Genomic DNA, 17500 nt, shown 5'->3' on the forward strand with positions numbered 1-17500 from the left:
TGTCAAACAGGTATGTGCCTGTGTCTATTCCGAGTCATCCACATTTCAGTACATTTCCCATTAATTCAACTATGGATTTTTGTGATTATGTATAGTGCCTTCAGAAAGTATTCGCACCCCTTGACTTTTTCACATTTTGCTGTGTCCAAGCGGGAATTTAAAATTGGTTCAATAAAAAAAAAAAAAACTTAAAAAATTGTCACTGACACAAATCACCCGAAATGAAAAATTGAAAACATGTTTTTAGAAAATTTTACAAATTATTTGAAAGTGACATGCAGAAATGTATAATTTACATTAAAGTATTCAGCCCCCCCACCCCCCCTTTCATCAGTGAGGCACCAAAGTTTGTTCATGCATTATATATATATATATATAGAATATACATAAAAATATATATTTTAAAAAAAAAAATATATATATATATATATATATATATTGTTGCAGGCCGGGGTCCGATGGCAAGAACGACCGCAAGGTGGGGGGAAGTTACGTCATCTCCCACCAGACTCCCGGAATTGTAGGCCGTCGCTCACGGATAATTCCGTGACTCAGTGGGTCGCTGAACCGACCGTGGACGCCAATAACTCAACCGCGTACAAGGATGTACCGGCTAAAAGGAACGGATCGTTGAGAATAAAGTCCCGGCTAAAGTAGGATTCAGACCATGCTGGATCAATGGAAGAAAAGACAAAAACGAGCAGGGAACATTCGTAATAATAATTATTTATGTACAAGCAGGCGAGGAAAGATGTGGCACAGTGAAGATTTATTGGGGTGTGTTGAGCAGAGAAAGAAAGAAGCGTGTGGTGCAACAATGAACAGGCAACTTAGAAAAGGGGACACAGAGCAGACTGAACGCGACCATAATAACAATAACAATAACGATATTCTGCAGTTTTACTTCGGCAGACAGGCGCCAGGACATGCGCACGCACGTATGCACGCGCACACACACACACACACACACAACCCGATGAAGAGGGAGTTTAGAACCAGGGAGGGGGGGGGGAGTTGAGGCTACGATCTCGGTAACTGTGCGCCCGATAGCATGACGTGCCACCAATTCATTTCAGGGGAGGGATGCTCCGGGGTACAGTACCTGACAATGCGCGCGTTGTCTCTGGTCCAAGCCGCACGTATGGAAACTGTGTTCGTGAAGGAGGAGCTTGAGTGGAGAAGGGGTGGTGTCCAGAGGGCGAGGGTGGAGGAGTAGTCGGGACCAGGTAGGCAGGTGGGGTCATCATCGTGTGGGCGGAGACGAGGAGGCGGAGTCGAGGATCAGGAGGCGGGTCATGGTGGTGTCGACGAGGCGAGGCGTGGGCGGAGACGAGTAGCTGGAAACACAGACCAACCGGGCAAGAGGGACTGCCCCGACCTTTATAGGGCCTGCAGCTTGGGTGGAGGAGCCATGCCGAATCCAAACGTAATCACCCGAATCGGGCGCTCGATTGGCCCCGACCCCTCACGTTACCCACCAGCTTAGACCGGAAACCGCCTCACTTCGTTTCAGGCAAGACCATCTCAAACAGCAGCAATATTGCACTCCGAACCCATGAGATGACATGAATCGCCCAAACCGAAATTGGCTCGCGAATCATCCTGCAAAAACCTCTGTGCGACCGGTCGAGGGTCCCGCATGGTCGGGCATTCGACCAGCGTCGATCAACACGCTCGTTCCGCGCGCACCAACGTGGCCCGCACTGTACATTCCTCGGCTCGATCGCAGTTTCGCTGGCCGCAGAGACAAGAAGACATTCACCATCCGTGGAGAATCCACCACTGCCAGCGAGGACTGAAGGTACATCACCATGGATAAATCCATGCATGTGTCACAAGCAGCGTACGTGTCTGCTTTCCAGCACATTCCATACAGTACGCGCAGTTCTGCCATTGCGCACGTGGCCAGCGCTCGCGTTCACATGACTCCGCTAGTGTGTGCGAGGGGCGAACAGAAATATGTGTCGGGTATTGAGGTTTAAAAGGATCAAGCCGCTTCTACCCGCACACTCGGATCCTGCCCAACATGGAGTGGAGTCGGCCTTATTGGCGTCCGTATGAGTCTCGTGCAACGTGGGCGTCGTGCTGGCCGTGTTTCCTACGCCGCGAAGAACACCATTCCTGCAGCCTATCTGCACGTATAATAATGGAATAACTGTCTTGGGACACTTATCTCTTGTATGCATGTGGTTCCAAGAACCGCAAAACAACCCCCTCCCTTTTGCGAGACTCGACCCGAGTCGTTAACGTTCGTGTGGCATGCAGGTGTAGGTTCCCCTAGTACATTTTACCTTCGGATCCCCAAGTGCGACATTTCGAATACATGCCCCAAAAATAAATAACCTCGTGCGTTGCGTAACTAAACTAACAGATCATACGGACAACTTATCTACATTTCCGGATATTTGAACGAAACAAACAGCTGGGTTAGAACTATAGACATTTCTAATATTTACATTACCCATGGCCCAGGACCTGTGACTTGAGGAGAGAACACAATAAAGACAACATTCGGGGATGAGTGCAGTAGCAGCCAATCAATGATCAGGCGTCTTCAGGGCCCTCAATGGTCCTTTGTTTGGTGGATTTTTTTTCTTTTCTTTTCCTGGCTGCTGGAGGCAACTCACCCGAACACGGCAGGCCACACGCCGTCCCACAGTCCATTTGAACTGGCCTTTATACACAAAAGGAGTTTTATATTTATAATTACCTGTGTCCCTAACCCCATTATCGTCTTTGTTCGACGAACCTGTCCAAACGATCTATTCCCAATCCCTAAGATCCCTTTTGAAAGGATTGAGGAAGAAACAAGTGAATCTGTCTCGAGGCTAAATGCAGCCTTAGAATAGCTCCCACAGGTTTCAGAAATGTCCAAGGTGCGTCCAGCAGCCTACAAAGAGTGAAGGTATGGATGGTGTGAAGGGGTACACGTTGTCTATCTATCCTTCCATTTATTATTCTTTAATCTATCCCCGGGGCTTTTCAACATGCCTGTCTCCTTAAACTATCAGTTCTCGCAACGATTCCAGTCGCCTGTGTTGGTGTTCGTTATTAATTTAGGCCTGGCCCGCAAATTTTCTCCTGTGCTCTTACATAATTTCGTGGCTGGGCAGCGTGGCCCCACTGGCAGGTCTACCCACCTGCCAAACTCAATCGTCAGCACCCCCGGGTCGCTGAGGCTGTCTCCGAGCCTATGAACGTGGGGAATGCCCTTCCTGGCATTTTCCCGGTCGATGCCCACGTGGCATTTTGGCGCTCCAGGTCCTTCCCTTGGGTACCCGTGCCCATTACACTAACTCGGTCGTTTGGACCCATGGCCTGCTCTGGCCGACGACTTCAGTGCCCGGGGTGCCCTCTACTTAGTACGCATATTTCACCAGCCACGCTCCCAGCCGGTCAATAGTCTCCTGCACCCTACAAAAGGTTTCGTGCCTTCGTTCAACACCAACAACCAAACGACACCCTTTTGGTTAATTTAACTAACCCACTAACTAACATTACACTAACCCCGTGTTCCCTTGGGTGGGATTCACTCCTCGCCCCAATCATTCGTTCACACCATGCATTCCACATTCACTCCATTCACACTCGGGCCCGCGGACCCACATTCACTCATGTTTTTTTTTTTTTAATTCACTCCAACACTGACACTCTACTAACTATGTCCCCCTAACTAACTCGTGCTCCCTGTCATCCCTTATTCTAATGCACGTTCAATTTAACTATATCACTAAGCTACGTCCCCACTACACGTTCCATGTCTGTCCATGTCTCCAATCCATTTCTAAATTCTTACCTAAATTTCCCCTAACTCGTGTTACCGGGAACCATGGAGGACTGCTTATACCCCCATGAGGCCAGACTATCCAATGCCAAACCCTTCCCCTAACTAATGCTCCTTTGCCCCAGGCGAGGATGTTCGCTACATCCTGGCCGGGTATCATGTACTCGTGGTCAGTCCTGGCGAGCCTTGCACCTCCAGGGCGGTGGTCGACAGCACGCTCGTACCCTCCGTTTCGCAGATACATGAGGGCGTAACATCGACCCGTTAATTGCATTAAATGCTCGCTTTCGGGCCATCTCCCATGTGAACCACCGTGCGTTACACACCTGGCCTTGGTGCTGCAAGATCCCCACTGACGTCACTCGCACACGGCCCGCTCCGCGAGATTTACCACACACACGGGCCCGGCGGTGTCGCCATTGGGACTCGTTCCGCGAACACCACTCACGGCGCGCAGTACGTGGGGCCCCGTAGGCCTGGAGGTGGGGTCGTTGTGGTGTGTGCAGAGACGAGGAGGCGGAGTCAAGGAGCAGGAGGCGGGTCGTGGCGGTGTCGACAAGGCGAGGTGGAGACGAGGAGCAGGAAACACAGACTGACCGGGCAGGAAGGACTCCCCCGACCTTTATAGGGCCCGCAGCTAGGGGGAGGGACCATGCCGAATCCAAACGTAATCACCCGAATCGGGCGCTCCGATTGGCCCCGACCCCTCACGTGGCCCGCCAGCTTAGGCCGGAAACCGCCTCACTTTGTTTCGGCAAGGCCATCTCAAACAGCAGCATTCTCAAACACGCACTCCCTAACAGCTCACACGGGGATATACTTTTTCCAAATTCAATCAATCCCTCAGTTCGCTTCCATTTTTGCTGTCCGCGCTCTGGTATTGTACCAGGCACGGATCGTTTCAACGCTGGCTTCCCATCGTGCAATCGTCCGCGGTTGGGTGATTTGCAAAATACGGACTGGATCTCGCACGCAGAGTCCCGTGGAGCCGGCGCGGTTTCCGAAATAACTTTATCCCGCTCAGAAGGCTTCCCACTCGTGTCCAATACACGACCCACGACTCCCGTCTGGGTCGGTTCATGTCCCATTTTCTCACGTGCACTCATCCATGCCATGTCATTTGCACTCCACTCACGTTCCGACACACAATCCGGCACAATCACACTGGGGGCTTGGGTTAGCCCAAGAGATCCCGGGGCTTCTATCCCCCCAAAGCTCGGCATGTGCTCTTTCGTACAATGCAGCCGCTCCACCTTGCACAGCCTTACCGGACTCACCTCGTCACGGTCTGCCTCGAGGGAGCATATCGTCTCCCCTTGTTCCTGTGGGAGGTTAATCCGACCCTCGCATTGGGGCTCAAAACATTCCACAAGCTCAACCTCAAAGTCCCTTACCATTTCTATTTGTGTCTGCATCTCTTTTATTTGGTACAATTTGTCCATTACCTGTTCTCTGTCTCCCTGCATCTCAGTCACCTCTTTTAATTCCTCCTTCGCTCTGCTAAAACACTTTGTCTCGTCCTCGTGTTTCTTTAATCACTTCCCCATTTCGTGATTCTTCATCTCAACCTTCCGACCCATCTCTTTAACCATTTTCGTAATTTCTTAGTGTCTCATTTTACACTCTTCTTTTACGGCCCCCAATTCCCCCCTTGTTTCCAGCTGGCCTTGTTTTAAATTTTGTATCGAGTTTGTGTTCTTCCAATCTCCACTCTTAATTGCCCTTGTCCTTTCTTTATTTCCGTCATCCCCTGTCCGAGTTTATCCACTTCTCGTCCAACCGCCGTTATTTTATCCATCACTTCTTCCTTACCCATCTTCATTGCGGTCAAAACACCTTCCATACTCTCCCTCAACTCGGTCATTTCTTCACGTACAGTACTGATCTCATTTGTAAAATTCCGGTCCATATTTTTCATTTCGCCCTTTACCTCTGCCAGCTCCGCCTTCAGTGTTTGCATATTGCATTCCATTTTTTCCATATCACCTCTCTGTTGGTTTCGCCCCAGTTCCATACGCTCCATCATTTGTTTCATCTCAATCAACTGGTCTGTGTCCAATGGCTTTGGCGGAGCCGATCTGCTATGATCGGGTGTGGATCCGAAAGGGATCACAAAGTCCTCCGTGAAGTAAATTTGATGCAGGGGGTCCTCAAGCATTGTTATAGATGCGGTTGCCCCCATTACCTCTGGGTATGGCTGCAGGGAATGATCTCCCTCAAAACTATTGTCCTGAGAAACGGAGTCCTCTAATATTGTACTCTCAAAACCCACCTGAACCAGCTCGCCTTGGTCGGCTATGGTCCGTACCGATATTTAAATAAAATTTGAATCCTGCTCTTAATTTCGGGGGGAGGGGGGGTTGCTAGGCAAACCCCTGGATCAAATCCCATTCCAGGTACCAAACTGTTGCAGGTTCGAATCCCGCAATTTTTTATGGGTCCATCCCACTCCTGACACCAAACTGTAGCGGGCCGGGGGGGGGGGGTAGGTTGATAAGACCACTAGGTGGGGGAAGCTATCTGGTTCCCACCAGACTCCCCAGAATTGTAGGCCGTCACACAAGGATAATTCCGTGACACGGTGGGTCGCTTAACCGACCGTGGACGCCAATAACTCAACCGCGTGACCGAGGGTCCTCCTGTCTATGGGTTAATCGGGTTATCTAATTAATCAAGTCATTTAATTACCGGGGAATACTGCCTCGGTTCGCCTTGTCTGAACCGGATCACTCTACCGGATCGGATCACTTTTCCGGATGGGATGCAGCTGCCAAGGTCATACCGGCGAAAAGGAACGGATCGTTGGGAATAAAGTCCTGGCTAAAGTAGGATTCGGACCATGCTAGATCAAAGGAAGAAAAGACAAAAACGAGCAGGGAACATTCGTAATAATAATTACTTATTTACAAGCATGCGAGGAAAGATATGTGGCACAGTGAAGATTTATTTGGGCGTGTTGTGCAGGAGATAGAAAGAAGCGTGTGGTGCGACAATGAACAAGCAACTTACAAAAGGGGACACAGAGCAGACTTAACGCGAAAATAATAACAATAGCAATAACGATCTTCTGCAGACTTACTTTGGCAGACAGGCACCAGTAAACACACAAACAGAATACCCGATGAAGAGGAAGTTTAGAACCAGGGAGGGGGGGGGGAGTTGAGGCTATGATCTCGGTACCTGTGCACCCGATAGCACGATGTGCCACCAATACGTTTCGGGGGGGGGGGCTGCTCTGGGGCGCGGTACCCGACAATGGGCGCGTTGTCTCTGGCCCAAGCCGCACATGTGGAGACTGTGTTCGTGAAGGAGGAGCCTGAGTGGAGAAGGGGTGGAGTCCAGAGGGTGAGGGTGGAGTAGTCGGCAGGACCAGGTCGGCGGGTGGGGTCGTTGTGGTGTGGGCAGAGACGAGGAGGCGGAGTCAGGGAGCAGGAGGCGGGTTGTGGCGGTGTCGATAAGGCGAGGTGGAGACGAGGAGCAGGAAACACAGACTGACTGAGCAGGGGGGACTCCCCCGACCTTTATAGGGCCCGCAGCTTGGGGGGAGGGACCATGCCGAATCCAAACTTAATCACCCGAATCAGGCGCTCCGATTGGCCCCGACCCCTCACATGGCCCGCGAGCTTGGGCCAGAAACCGCCTCACTTTGTTTCCGGCAAGGCCATCTCAAACAGCGGCAATATTGCACTCCGAACCCACGAGATGACATGAATCGCCCACACCGAAATTGGGACGCGAACGATTCTGCAAAAACCCCCGGACGACCGGTCGAGGGTCCCGCATGGTCGGGCGTTCAACCAGCGTCGATCAACGTGCTCGTTCTGTGCACGCCAATGTGGCTCGCACTGTACATTCCTCGGCTCGATCGCAACCTCGCTGGCCGCAGAGACGAGAAAACGTTCACCATCTGTGGAGAATCCACCGCTGCCAGTGAGGACCGAAGGTACATCGCCATGGATAAATCCATGCACGTCTCACGAGCGGCATACGAGTCTGCTTTCAAGCACGTTCCATACAGTGCACGCGGTTCCACCATTACACACGTGGCCAGCGCTCGCGTTCACATGACTTCGCTAGCGTGTGCAAGGGGCGAACACCAATATGTGTTGGGTATTGTGGTTAAAAAGGATCGAGCCGCTTCGACCCGCACACTCTTATCCTGCCCAACATGGTGTGGAGTCGGCCTTATTGGCCTCCGTACACGTCTCGTGCAGTGTGGGCGTCGTGCTGGCCGTGTTTCCCGCACCGCGAAAAACACCATTCGTGTAGCCTCTTCAGAGGTATTACATTGGTATTACAGAGGTATTACATTACATTGGTCAAGCATTGTCCGAACCTAGATAGACTGGGAGGTAATTCCCACAGATTAGACCTAAAATAGTCGGCACGCACCAGCGGTTAAAACGCTCGGCCGCCCTAATGAAGATCTAATCAAGATAAGATTGGTGCTTTGCGGAGGGCGTGCTCCCCGTTCAGGTAACCACATGACCTCGTTAAACGGCAGAATTAGACGGTGGACACTGGAACTCGTGGTTAACTGGGTGACGATTGTGGTTCTAAATCAACCCACCGTACCACAACATCAATTGTGAGCAGTGGCCCCAGGTCTGCCTTTTCCGAGGACAAACGGGGATTAATCCCCGAGTGACAAACTGGTGTCTCGGTACCCGTGGCCAAAACAATATGATATGTGTGTATATATATATATATATATATGTATATATATATATATATATATATATATATATATATATATATATATATATATATATATATATATATATATATATATATATATATATATTGTTGCGGCCGTGGAAATTGGCAAGTCACCATGAAGGTCCTCAGGTCAGTTATACCGATAAGTATATGTGGAGTTAGATTTCCCCACCATTGTTTAAAGGGAATTTCCATGTTCACAGGGCTGTGATCCTTTGAGTTCGCCGTTTTTCTTTTCTCCATCATTATTTTGGACCAAGCATCCCACAACAACCAGATCGCCACCACCAACACCATCCCCAAACCACCACAGCAAACCCCCAGCACCTTCGCCTTTCTCCCTCCACGACCATCAACAAACACCACCCGCAAACAACAAGTTGCCTTCGTCCCAGAGTGAACACCGAAGTCGCGCTGTCCAAAGCCCGTTCAGTGATTTTTACCACGTCCAGACATGATTTCAACAGAGAAATAGAACACCTTACCGAACGTCATGCCATTGGTTGTGAATGGGATCCTTTTGAAGGAGAAGTCAGATCAGGAATCATACATGCCCACTTTTCATCCGTCCAATGGCTGAGCATCAGGTGGTGTAGCCCCGCCTCCAAACCCGATGTGATCCTCAAATTTGCATATGAACTCCTTCACAGACGGACTCGGTGCATTACATGCATCGGTTCGGCGGGACAAAGGCCCCGGCGAAACCTGCATACACACATCGGCTGGTCGGGCGAAACGAAGCCGAGTGGCGCACGGACTCTATGCATGACACGCATCGGTTCAGCGGGACAGAAGCCCCGGTGAAACCCGCATACACACACATCGCCTCAGCCGGATCGAAACCGCGCGGTCGGGGCTAAACACCACAATCAGCTCGAAGGGGTAAAGCTGAAGCTGACAGGGCGAGGGTTTGGCGATTCCTACCACGCCGATTTGCCGGAGTCAGGGGTCACGCTGACAGGGCAAGGCCCTGGTGATTTCAACCAGGTATGCTTTCCAGAGGTCGAAGGTCATAGGTCGGGGGTTGGATTTTTCCACTCCCCCGGCCAATATAAGGGCGAGCACAACGGAGCTCGCGGCAGACGGGGGAGGGTCGATGGAGAGGAAGCATCTTCGGAACGAAGTTCAGGTCCAAGTTGAGGGGCGAGGAGGGCGAGTTGCTGAGTGGAGCAGGGACGCGGAGAAGGGCTCAGAGGCAAACCAGAGGGCTGACTGGGGACCACCGCAGGAGAAGGGGCGTTGTGGAGGCCACAGCCAGGAGGAGTTTTGCCGGAGCCAGTGCGGTCCAGAGCGCCAACTCGCTGAAGGGAGCGGCAGCAGTTCCCCTCTCCCAAACCGAGCTTTGCGCTGAGAGAGCTCCGATAACCCCATCTCGCCAGGAGGGCATCAACATTGCTAAAAGAGCCTCAACAACCCTCCCATACTGGGTATCAACAATCCCCCCTCCACCCATCCGCGCTGAGAGAGCACCGATAACCCTGTCCGTTCCCCTCCCCAACCATGGTGCCGACTGTGAAACACGTGCCTGCGCGGAGAACGCCGGAGAGAGCTCACCGGCCACGCCAGGGGCACGAAGTCAGGCGCGGCTACGCTGACATTGCAGCTTGCCCGCCATCGCGCCACGAGGGCGCGGGTAAGACCCTTCGGTCTCGTGGAGCTGGCCACTCATCCAGGTTCCACGTGCATTTGGTCCACGGACCTGTCTGCCACCCTTGTCTTTGAGGGTGGCTTTTCTTTGCTTTTGTGTAAGTGCATGTGGTGGCACCTTCTTGTAAAGTAAACCTGTTTAAGTAAATGTGTGAATAAATATTCGGTTGTAACGCTTCAATTGCTTTCACTGTATTACTGTTCTTACGTGCATGATTTACTGTATGGCTGTAAATACGTGCCTTGTCTGAGTGTGAAATAAATGTGCTTGTTGAACTGTTCCCCGTTTTGTTGCGTCCTTCCCCTTGTTTGAAAGTTCCATCTTGCATCACGGAAGGAATTTGTAGAAGGGTGTAAGCACCCAGTAAATAGAATCACATCCGTCGGGGTCGGCGATAACACCGCTCGGTTATCACTGAAGCACGGAACGGACCGCTTAAACGGTTCGTGTCCTAGGCCGGCCAGCGGCGAGGTACGATCGCCCGGTTAACTACTCGCGCAGGTAATTAGGTAGGTCGAGTTTGGCGAACAACCTTATCCTGCGCGGGTGGCCAATTGGCATGATTGTGGTGAGGTCGAAAGACCCACCCGTGACTAGCTCCCGGCGTTGTTCCGGGAGGGTCACGACTGAATTGTCTGTTCCGGTGGGCGACGCGGTCGCGATTCGAGTTACGTGGCCGATCGCACGCCAGGCGGACCGAAATTCGTAACAATATGCACACACACACACACACACACACACACACACACACACACACACACACACACACACACACACACACACACACACACACACACACACACACACACACACACACACACACACACACACACACACACACACACACACACACACACACACGTTGAAGGGGGTCTGCAGGAGATTTGAGTGACTGTTGCTCCTGATCCAGGTGAGCTTTAGGACACACAGTCATATTTTTAATGAATTTGTAAAAATTTCTAAAACAAAAATTTGACTGACATTATACATTATGGGGTATGATGTGTAGATGAAGAACAAAATAAATAAATAAATAATCAATTTCAAATTGACGCTGCAACAAAAAAAAAAAATGTGAAAAAGGCAAGGGGTGCAAATACTGCAGCGTCAATGGCTCAACTAATATCGAGCTCTTTGCACGGGAGGTTAAAGTCCTGCAATATTCCGAACGGCTTAACTCCAGTGGAGACGTTTTGAGTCAATGGTGGACAACGTGCGTGTGGGTCGTGAGGAGAAACATGAGAAACTTCGCTCTTTTTAAAATCAATGGGTTTATTCCCAAACCACAAGCAACCAGGGGAATGGTGATTGTGAGGAGACGACGGTGGGTTGGGATAGGGACGGAAGGGGGAATACCGAATCGATAAATAATTACTTACAATGTGAATAAAAACTATGGCGCCACACACCAGATTCAGTCACGGACGGGAAAGGGACAAAACTGAGGGATGAGTAGGCGATGAGCAGGACAATGACACAAAGGCACATGGGCAGGTTGACAAAAAGGTAGGCAGACCGGCAGGACGAACAAGCACAGGGCGAAGACAGCCAGACAAAATTGGCAGAGGTAGGTAGGCAGGTGACCTCTTGAGAAAGCTCTCCACACTCTCTCCTCAGCCTCTCTCCGTCCTCCGACTTCCAAATGCCAGATCAAGCTACTCCTTCTCAGGGCAACAAAAAAAACTGCACCCCCCCCCCTTTGGCGATCCGAGCTCCAACCCAGCCCCAGGTAGGTGTCTCTAGCTCCGCCCCATTTGCATGCCAAGTTCCCCAGCGCCCCCCAGTAGAGGTTTTCAGAGGTCAAACAGCACAATTTCCTTCACCATAATCCCTATTACCACGCACCATCCTCTGAATGGTGCACATTCAAATGAGACAATTCTTAAGCTAACAATTCTCTACTTCTTACATTAAGATGGCTAACTACTCGTACATGGACCATGCTACTCTATACATTCCAATCTGCTCCATAGAAATATCTAACCCACCCCCCAACAAACATAATACTCTCTGAAGGCACTTGTTATAATTATAATGATGTTGTAATAATAATAATTTTTTTTAAAGGAACAAGAAAGTTCTTTAACAAAAAAAAAGGTAGCTCAATGACAACAGAAGGTAAATCCAGATTCCTTACTTTGAGGTCTCCAAAGTGAGTACCAAAAGGATGGGCCTGCGGTTCATGCCACCGTTACAGCTGGTGTTACACATGAAGGAGCACATGAGGGGTGTGTACTCACATCCGACCTGTGAATGTGGGAAAAAGATGATTCAAAACTGCATTATGGATTGCCAGCACACAGAAGTTCCCTGGAATAATGATATAGTGTACCCGAACCACATTATCATTAAAAGATAACAGGCATCTGAGTGGGATTTGCTTGAAGGATTTAGAGGGTAGCCACTTTGATGAACGGAATGAAGTTCCCAAAGATAATGCTTTGACTTCTTAGGATTTACATCAATTCAGACTGCTCTTTCCAAAACACCATCTGCTTCTGATGTGGAGCTGGTCTTTCAATATATTGTTGTGGTTCTGGGAACCGCATCCCTCCAAAGCAATAACAGCCATCATACAGCGGTCCCAAGACAGTTATTCTATTAATATACGTTCAGCGAGTCCCTTCCCTTTTGTCGAGTGGGACAATGGGACAGTGCGTTGTGTGGATCTCATAGTTAGGTCTGATTATATCTCTATCTTCATTCCTACTCTTTTCCTTTTCTTCCTGAAATAAATCAAAGCAGGAACTGCACTCAGACAGCTGCCTGTAAAAAACTGCAGCCACACCTTCAGCATATGCATCTTCGTGAAGGCCAACCATAGAAGCAAACAATACACAACCTCCACCCACAGTACAGGACGCAGGAGTCGTGTTCTTTTCAACCCATTTCTGCATTTCATAATTATATCTATCTTCTTCAACTCAACCCTACATAACATACATAATTGTATCCAAACATTTTCCTCAATTCCCTGACACAGATCAGGGCTGGCACTGTGCATCCCACCGCCTTTGATAACAGTGAACACGATGATGGATGGCGGGTGGACCCACGCGCTGGCCACGTGCTTAATGGCGGACTCGATACTTTATCATCGTGCAGAACGAGACACGAATAACACACATCTTTGGTCGGTTCTGCGCATGGGGTTACAATAACATCTTGCCATCTGTCTTAGCTCACCACGACGGCAACAAATGTCTCCCGAGGACGGCAGACATCCTCCCGCAACTCTGCCTCAATGCAGCTGCTACCAGGCAGAGGCATGCTGTGCGGCTAGATCGCTCGGGCTGCATGGTGCACCATGGAGCAAGCACATTGACCAGCGCCAACCGTGGGTCGCCGGGACACGGCACGGAGTTTGATGCAAGGCAATTCATATCACGCTGCTCAGAGCAAGACAATTCCACAGCTTGGAACAATCTGGCCGGAAGTGAAGCAGAGCCGCTTCCTGTCATGGCGACTGGCCCGTGTGCTGGCCGGGGCCCAACAAGAGCGCTCGATTCAGGTGACGACACCGCTTCGGGTCATCGCCCACACCCCGCACCACCGGATCTATAAAAGGACGGGTCGCGGGGTGGCTGGGGGAGAGTAGTCGTCGTTCCTGCTCATCGTTTCTGCCGTGTCGTTCCAGAGTTGTCGTCGTTCCTAAGGCGTTCAAGTGTCGTTCCTGTCCATCGTTCCTTTCTTCATTCCTGTTGGCTCGTTCTGTCTGGCTTGGGATCGACAACCTACCCATTTTCCTGCTGGCTCCGACCTTGACGAATTCGCCTGCTGGCTCCGCCCTCTTTACCAATTCGCCTGCTGGTTCCACCTCTCTCTCCACCCATTGGTTTTTGGCCCCACCCAGGTTCCTCCCTTCATGCCCGATGGTCGCGTCTCATTCTCTGGACCGACACGAGCTGCACGAAGCAAGAGACGACGCACCAGCTGTCAGAGAGGTATCGCCCAATGAAGCATCCCCCCAAAACGTATTGATGACACGATCGGGAAATCGTACAAGGTATTGAGAGACCGTTAACCTCATCTCCTCTCCATCAGGGTGTGTGTGTGTGTGTGTGTGTGTGTGTGTGTGTGTGTGTGTGTGCTGCTGCTGCACCTGTCCTCGTTTAAGTTAAGACTGTACAATAATTATATCTGAATAACTCTGCTCTGTGTCTGCTTTTGTAAGTTGCTTGTATATTGCCGCACCTCTCACATTTCTTCCTTTTCCTGCTGCAGACAACAATAAAAGCTACATTCACAGTGCCACATATCTTTCCTCGCCTGCTTGTTAATAAATCCCTTTGTAGAAATGTTCCCAGCTTATTGTCAGCATGGTCCGTATCTTAACTTAGCCAGGACTTTGTTTCCAACAATCCATTCCTTTTAGCCGGTACGTCCTTGGCAGTGTCGCTCGGCTGCATCCGATCCGGTAAAGTGATCCTGTTCAGACAAGGCGTACCGAGGGCGTGTTCCCGGTAATTAAATCACGTGATGAATTAGGTAACCAAGTTAACCGAAAGACGGGATCACTTTACTGATCTAGGTCAGCGTTTCTCTAGGCCTTTAATTCTATCTGGGTCAGCGTTTCTCAACCTTTGATGGCCCATGGTCCCCCTACTGAGTCGCTTAACATTCGTGGTCCCCTGCCCTTCAATAAAAGATGCAGATTTCGTTTTATGAAATTTATTTACTCAGTCTTAAAAGATAAATCAAAGTAAACATTTTTTCTTAGCAATACAATCAACGAGACACTTGCTGTTGGGCTTGTCCGACGAGGCCTCTTATGTCCGGCTCCGTCTTGGACACAGCAAGGCGAATATCGTTCCCAACGTCAAGACGGTTTCTGGACTTCGTTTTAATGGTCGCAAGGTCAGAAAATCCAGATTCGCAAAGATATGTTGTGGCGAATTGAATGAGCATTACGGATGCCTTCTTGCTGAGTAGTGAATACGCATCCTGAACAGACAACCAGAAGGTGGAGTGGTCTTCTTTGTTACTGAAGACCAGCTTCATTGCTTTTGAAACCTTCAACTCTGCCAGCTCCTCTGCTTCCTCTTCAGTAGGTTCAATTTTGGCGTTAAACGGGACTTTGTGCCACGGAACATCCAACGGTGCATCATCGAAATACGATTTGAACTCAGCGGAGAGATTGTCGAGATGTCTAGTGATGCAATCTTCGATGCCGATGGGAACCTCAATCCTCTACGTCTGCAGGTGCTCGTCCAAGAAAGGAAACGAGGCAGTGGACCCGGCCTCGATTCGTGCCTGCCAGACTTCCATTCTAACAGACAGTCCCGCAAGTTTGTCTTGAACGTCACTGACTGTCACATCACGGCCTTGCAAGGACTGGTTCATTTCATTGAGTCAGCCGAATATATCGGCCAGGTAGGCGAGCATCATGACGAATTCTTCATTGTCGAAGTGGACATGGAGGTTGTTTTCGTTGTCTCGCAGGAAGATTTCCACCTCAACCCGGAGTTCATACAGCCGAGAGAGGCATTTTCCCCTCGATAGCCAACGGAATTTGGTGTGGAACAGAAGTCCAACATGTTCCGCTCCCATTTCGTTGGCCAGGAGTTGGAAGAGCCGATGATTTTTGGCCTTCGCACGAATGAAGTTGATCACTTTGACCGCGACGTCCATGACTTCCAGCAAACGAGGCGGAAGAGTCTTTGACACAAGAGCGTATCGGTGTAGCGAACAGTGGGAGGACGTCACATGGGGCCATTCGTTCTTCACAAGCGTGACGAACCCTCCTCTGATGCCGACCATCGCTGGGACAGCATCAGTACAAATGTGCTTGAAATTCTGCCAACCGAGTCCATTAGCTTACAAAAAAAAAAAATACAAAAAAAAACAAAAAAAAAAAACAAGAGTCCACAATACCTTTGATATCTGCCGCTGTCGTTGTGGTTGGTAGGGTATTGCAGAACAAGAACTCTTCCTTCATCTTTCCCTTTCTCTCGTAGCGAGCGGAGGCGATCAACTGGCTCTCCAGGGCGGTGTCGGTAGACTCGTCTAATTGAAGGCCAGCCTGGAGCGTGCTTTGTTTGATTTCGGAGCAAACTTGACGGCACACATTAGCGGCCATGTCGTCAATCCGTCGTCAGATCGCGTCATTAGAGAGCGAAACTTGCTGGATCATCTTTTTCGCCTCTGGTCCGATCATCAATTCCACCATTTTCTCTGTACATGGCTTGATAAGGTCCTCAGCAATAGCGTGCGGCTTCTTGCACTTCGCAATTCAGTATGCCACTTCGTAGCTGGATTGAAGAGCAGGTTTTTCTTCTGGCCGGAATCCAAATTTGGGACGTGTCGCTTCACGGTCATATCGTGATAGTGTCGCAGACAGAGCATCGATATCATCTTCCTTCCTTCCGGGATGCATCTTGTCGTGATGGTTTGAAAGTTTGGAAGGACGTAGTGACGCATTTGACGTCACGACCGAGCAGTGCAGACATTGCGCGCAGTCCACGCCATCTCGACTGACATTCGTGAATCCAAAATTGACATAGCTGTCATTCCATTTTCGAACCTTCAACATCTGAGAAAAAAATTGAAAAAAATTTTTTTTTAACGTTTTTGTAAACAGTGGTTTACTATGAATGCTCTGTGGGCTCCGCCTTCTCTTTTAAAATCGTGGTTAAACTCATCTACCCTTTTTACTTTGACACTATGACCGGAGACTCGTCACCTTAATTGTACATTACAAGCTTCTACATTCTCAATCGCAGCTTTTCGGCGTCTGCTCATGGCCCCCCCGGTCGAAGGCCGATGGCCCCCTTGGGGGGGGCACGGCCCCCGGTTGAGAAACGCTGCCCTAGGTGATGCGGTAGAGTTATTGGCGTTCACTGTCGGTTAGCGATCTGCCGCATAATGGAATTATCCGTGTGTGACGGCCTGCAATTACGGTGAATCTGGTGGGAACCTGAGATAGCTTCCCCCCCCGGTGGTCTTCTCACACAACCCCCGGCCCGCAACAATATTGTTAGGGGCTGGGGTTAGAGGTTCGCCATGAGGGGAAGCACTCTAGTTCCTCCCAAAGTCCCAGTCCTGAGGCCACCAGCCACAGGTAACTCCGCAATTCGGCGGGTTTCTGATCAACCACGAATGCCGATTGGGACCACCAATCCTGGCAGAGTAGCACTACTTTGCATGGTTACCTTACCTTTGGACGACGATATCAAAGGGGGAATGGGGGGGCTCATGCCCTCGATGTGTACTGGTCTTAATGCTATCTGATCAGGTGCAGCTGAGCAGAGCTGCAAAGTATGCATTGACTAACAGAGCAAATCACGTGAGGTAAACAACGTGAAGGCAACGCTGGACTAATAATGGAAAAGACACTACGAATTGGGAAC

The 17500-nt window shown here is 50.1% G+C and overlaps 1 protein-coding gene across 1 annotated transcript in view; it reads right to left on the reverse strand.

Moving 5' to 3' along the window:
* The window catches only part of LOC147015811 (uncharacterized), a 120228-nt gene that overhangs the window by 43419 nt on the left and 59309 nt on the right, over positions 1-17500 (reverse strand). The window contains exon 8 of the mRNA XM_085849122.1: positions 12289-12398. Coding sequence (XP_085705248.1) covers positions 12289-12398 — 110 coding nt within the window. The remainder of the gene's footprint in view (positions 1-12288; positions 12399-17500) is intronic.

This window comes from Eptatretus burgeri, chromosome 12, assembly GCF_056783735.1.
Source record: "Eptatretus burgeri isolate ZD-2024b chromosome 12, Ebu_testis_v1, whole genome shotgun sequence".
Classification (NCBI taxonomy): domain Eukaryota; kingdom Metazoa; phylum Chordata; class Myxini; order Myxiniformes; family Myxinidae; genus Eptatretus; species Eptatretus burgeri.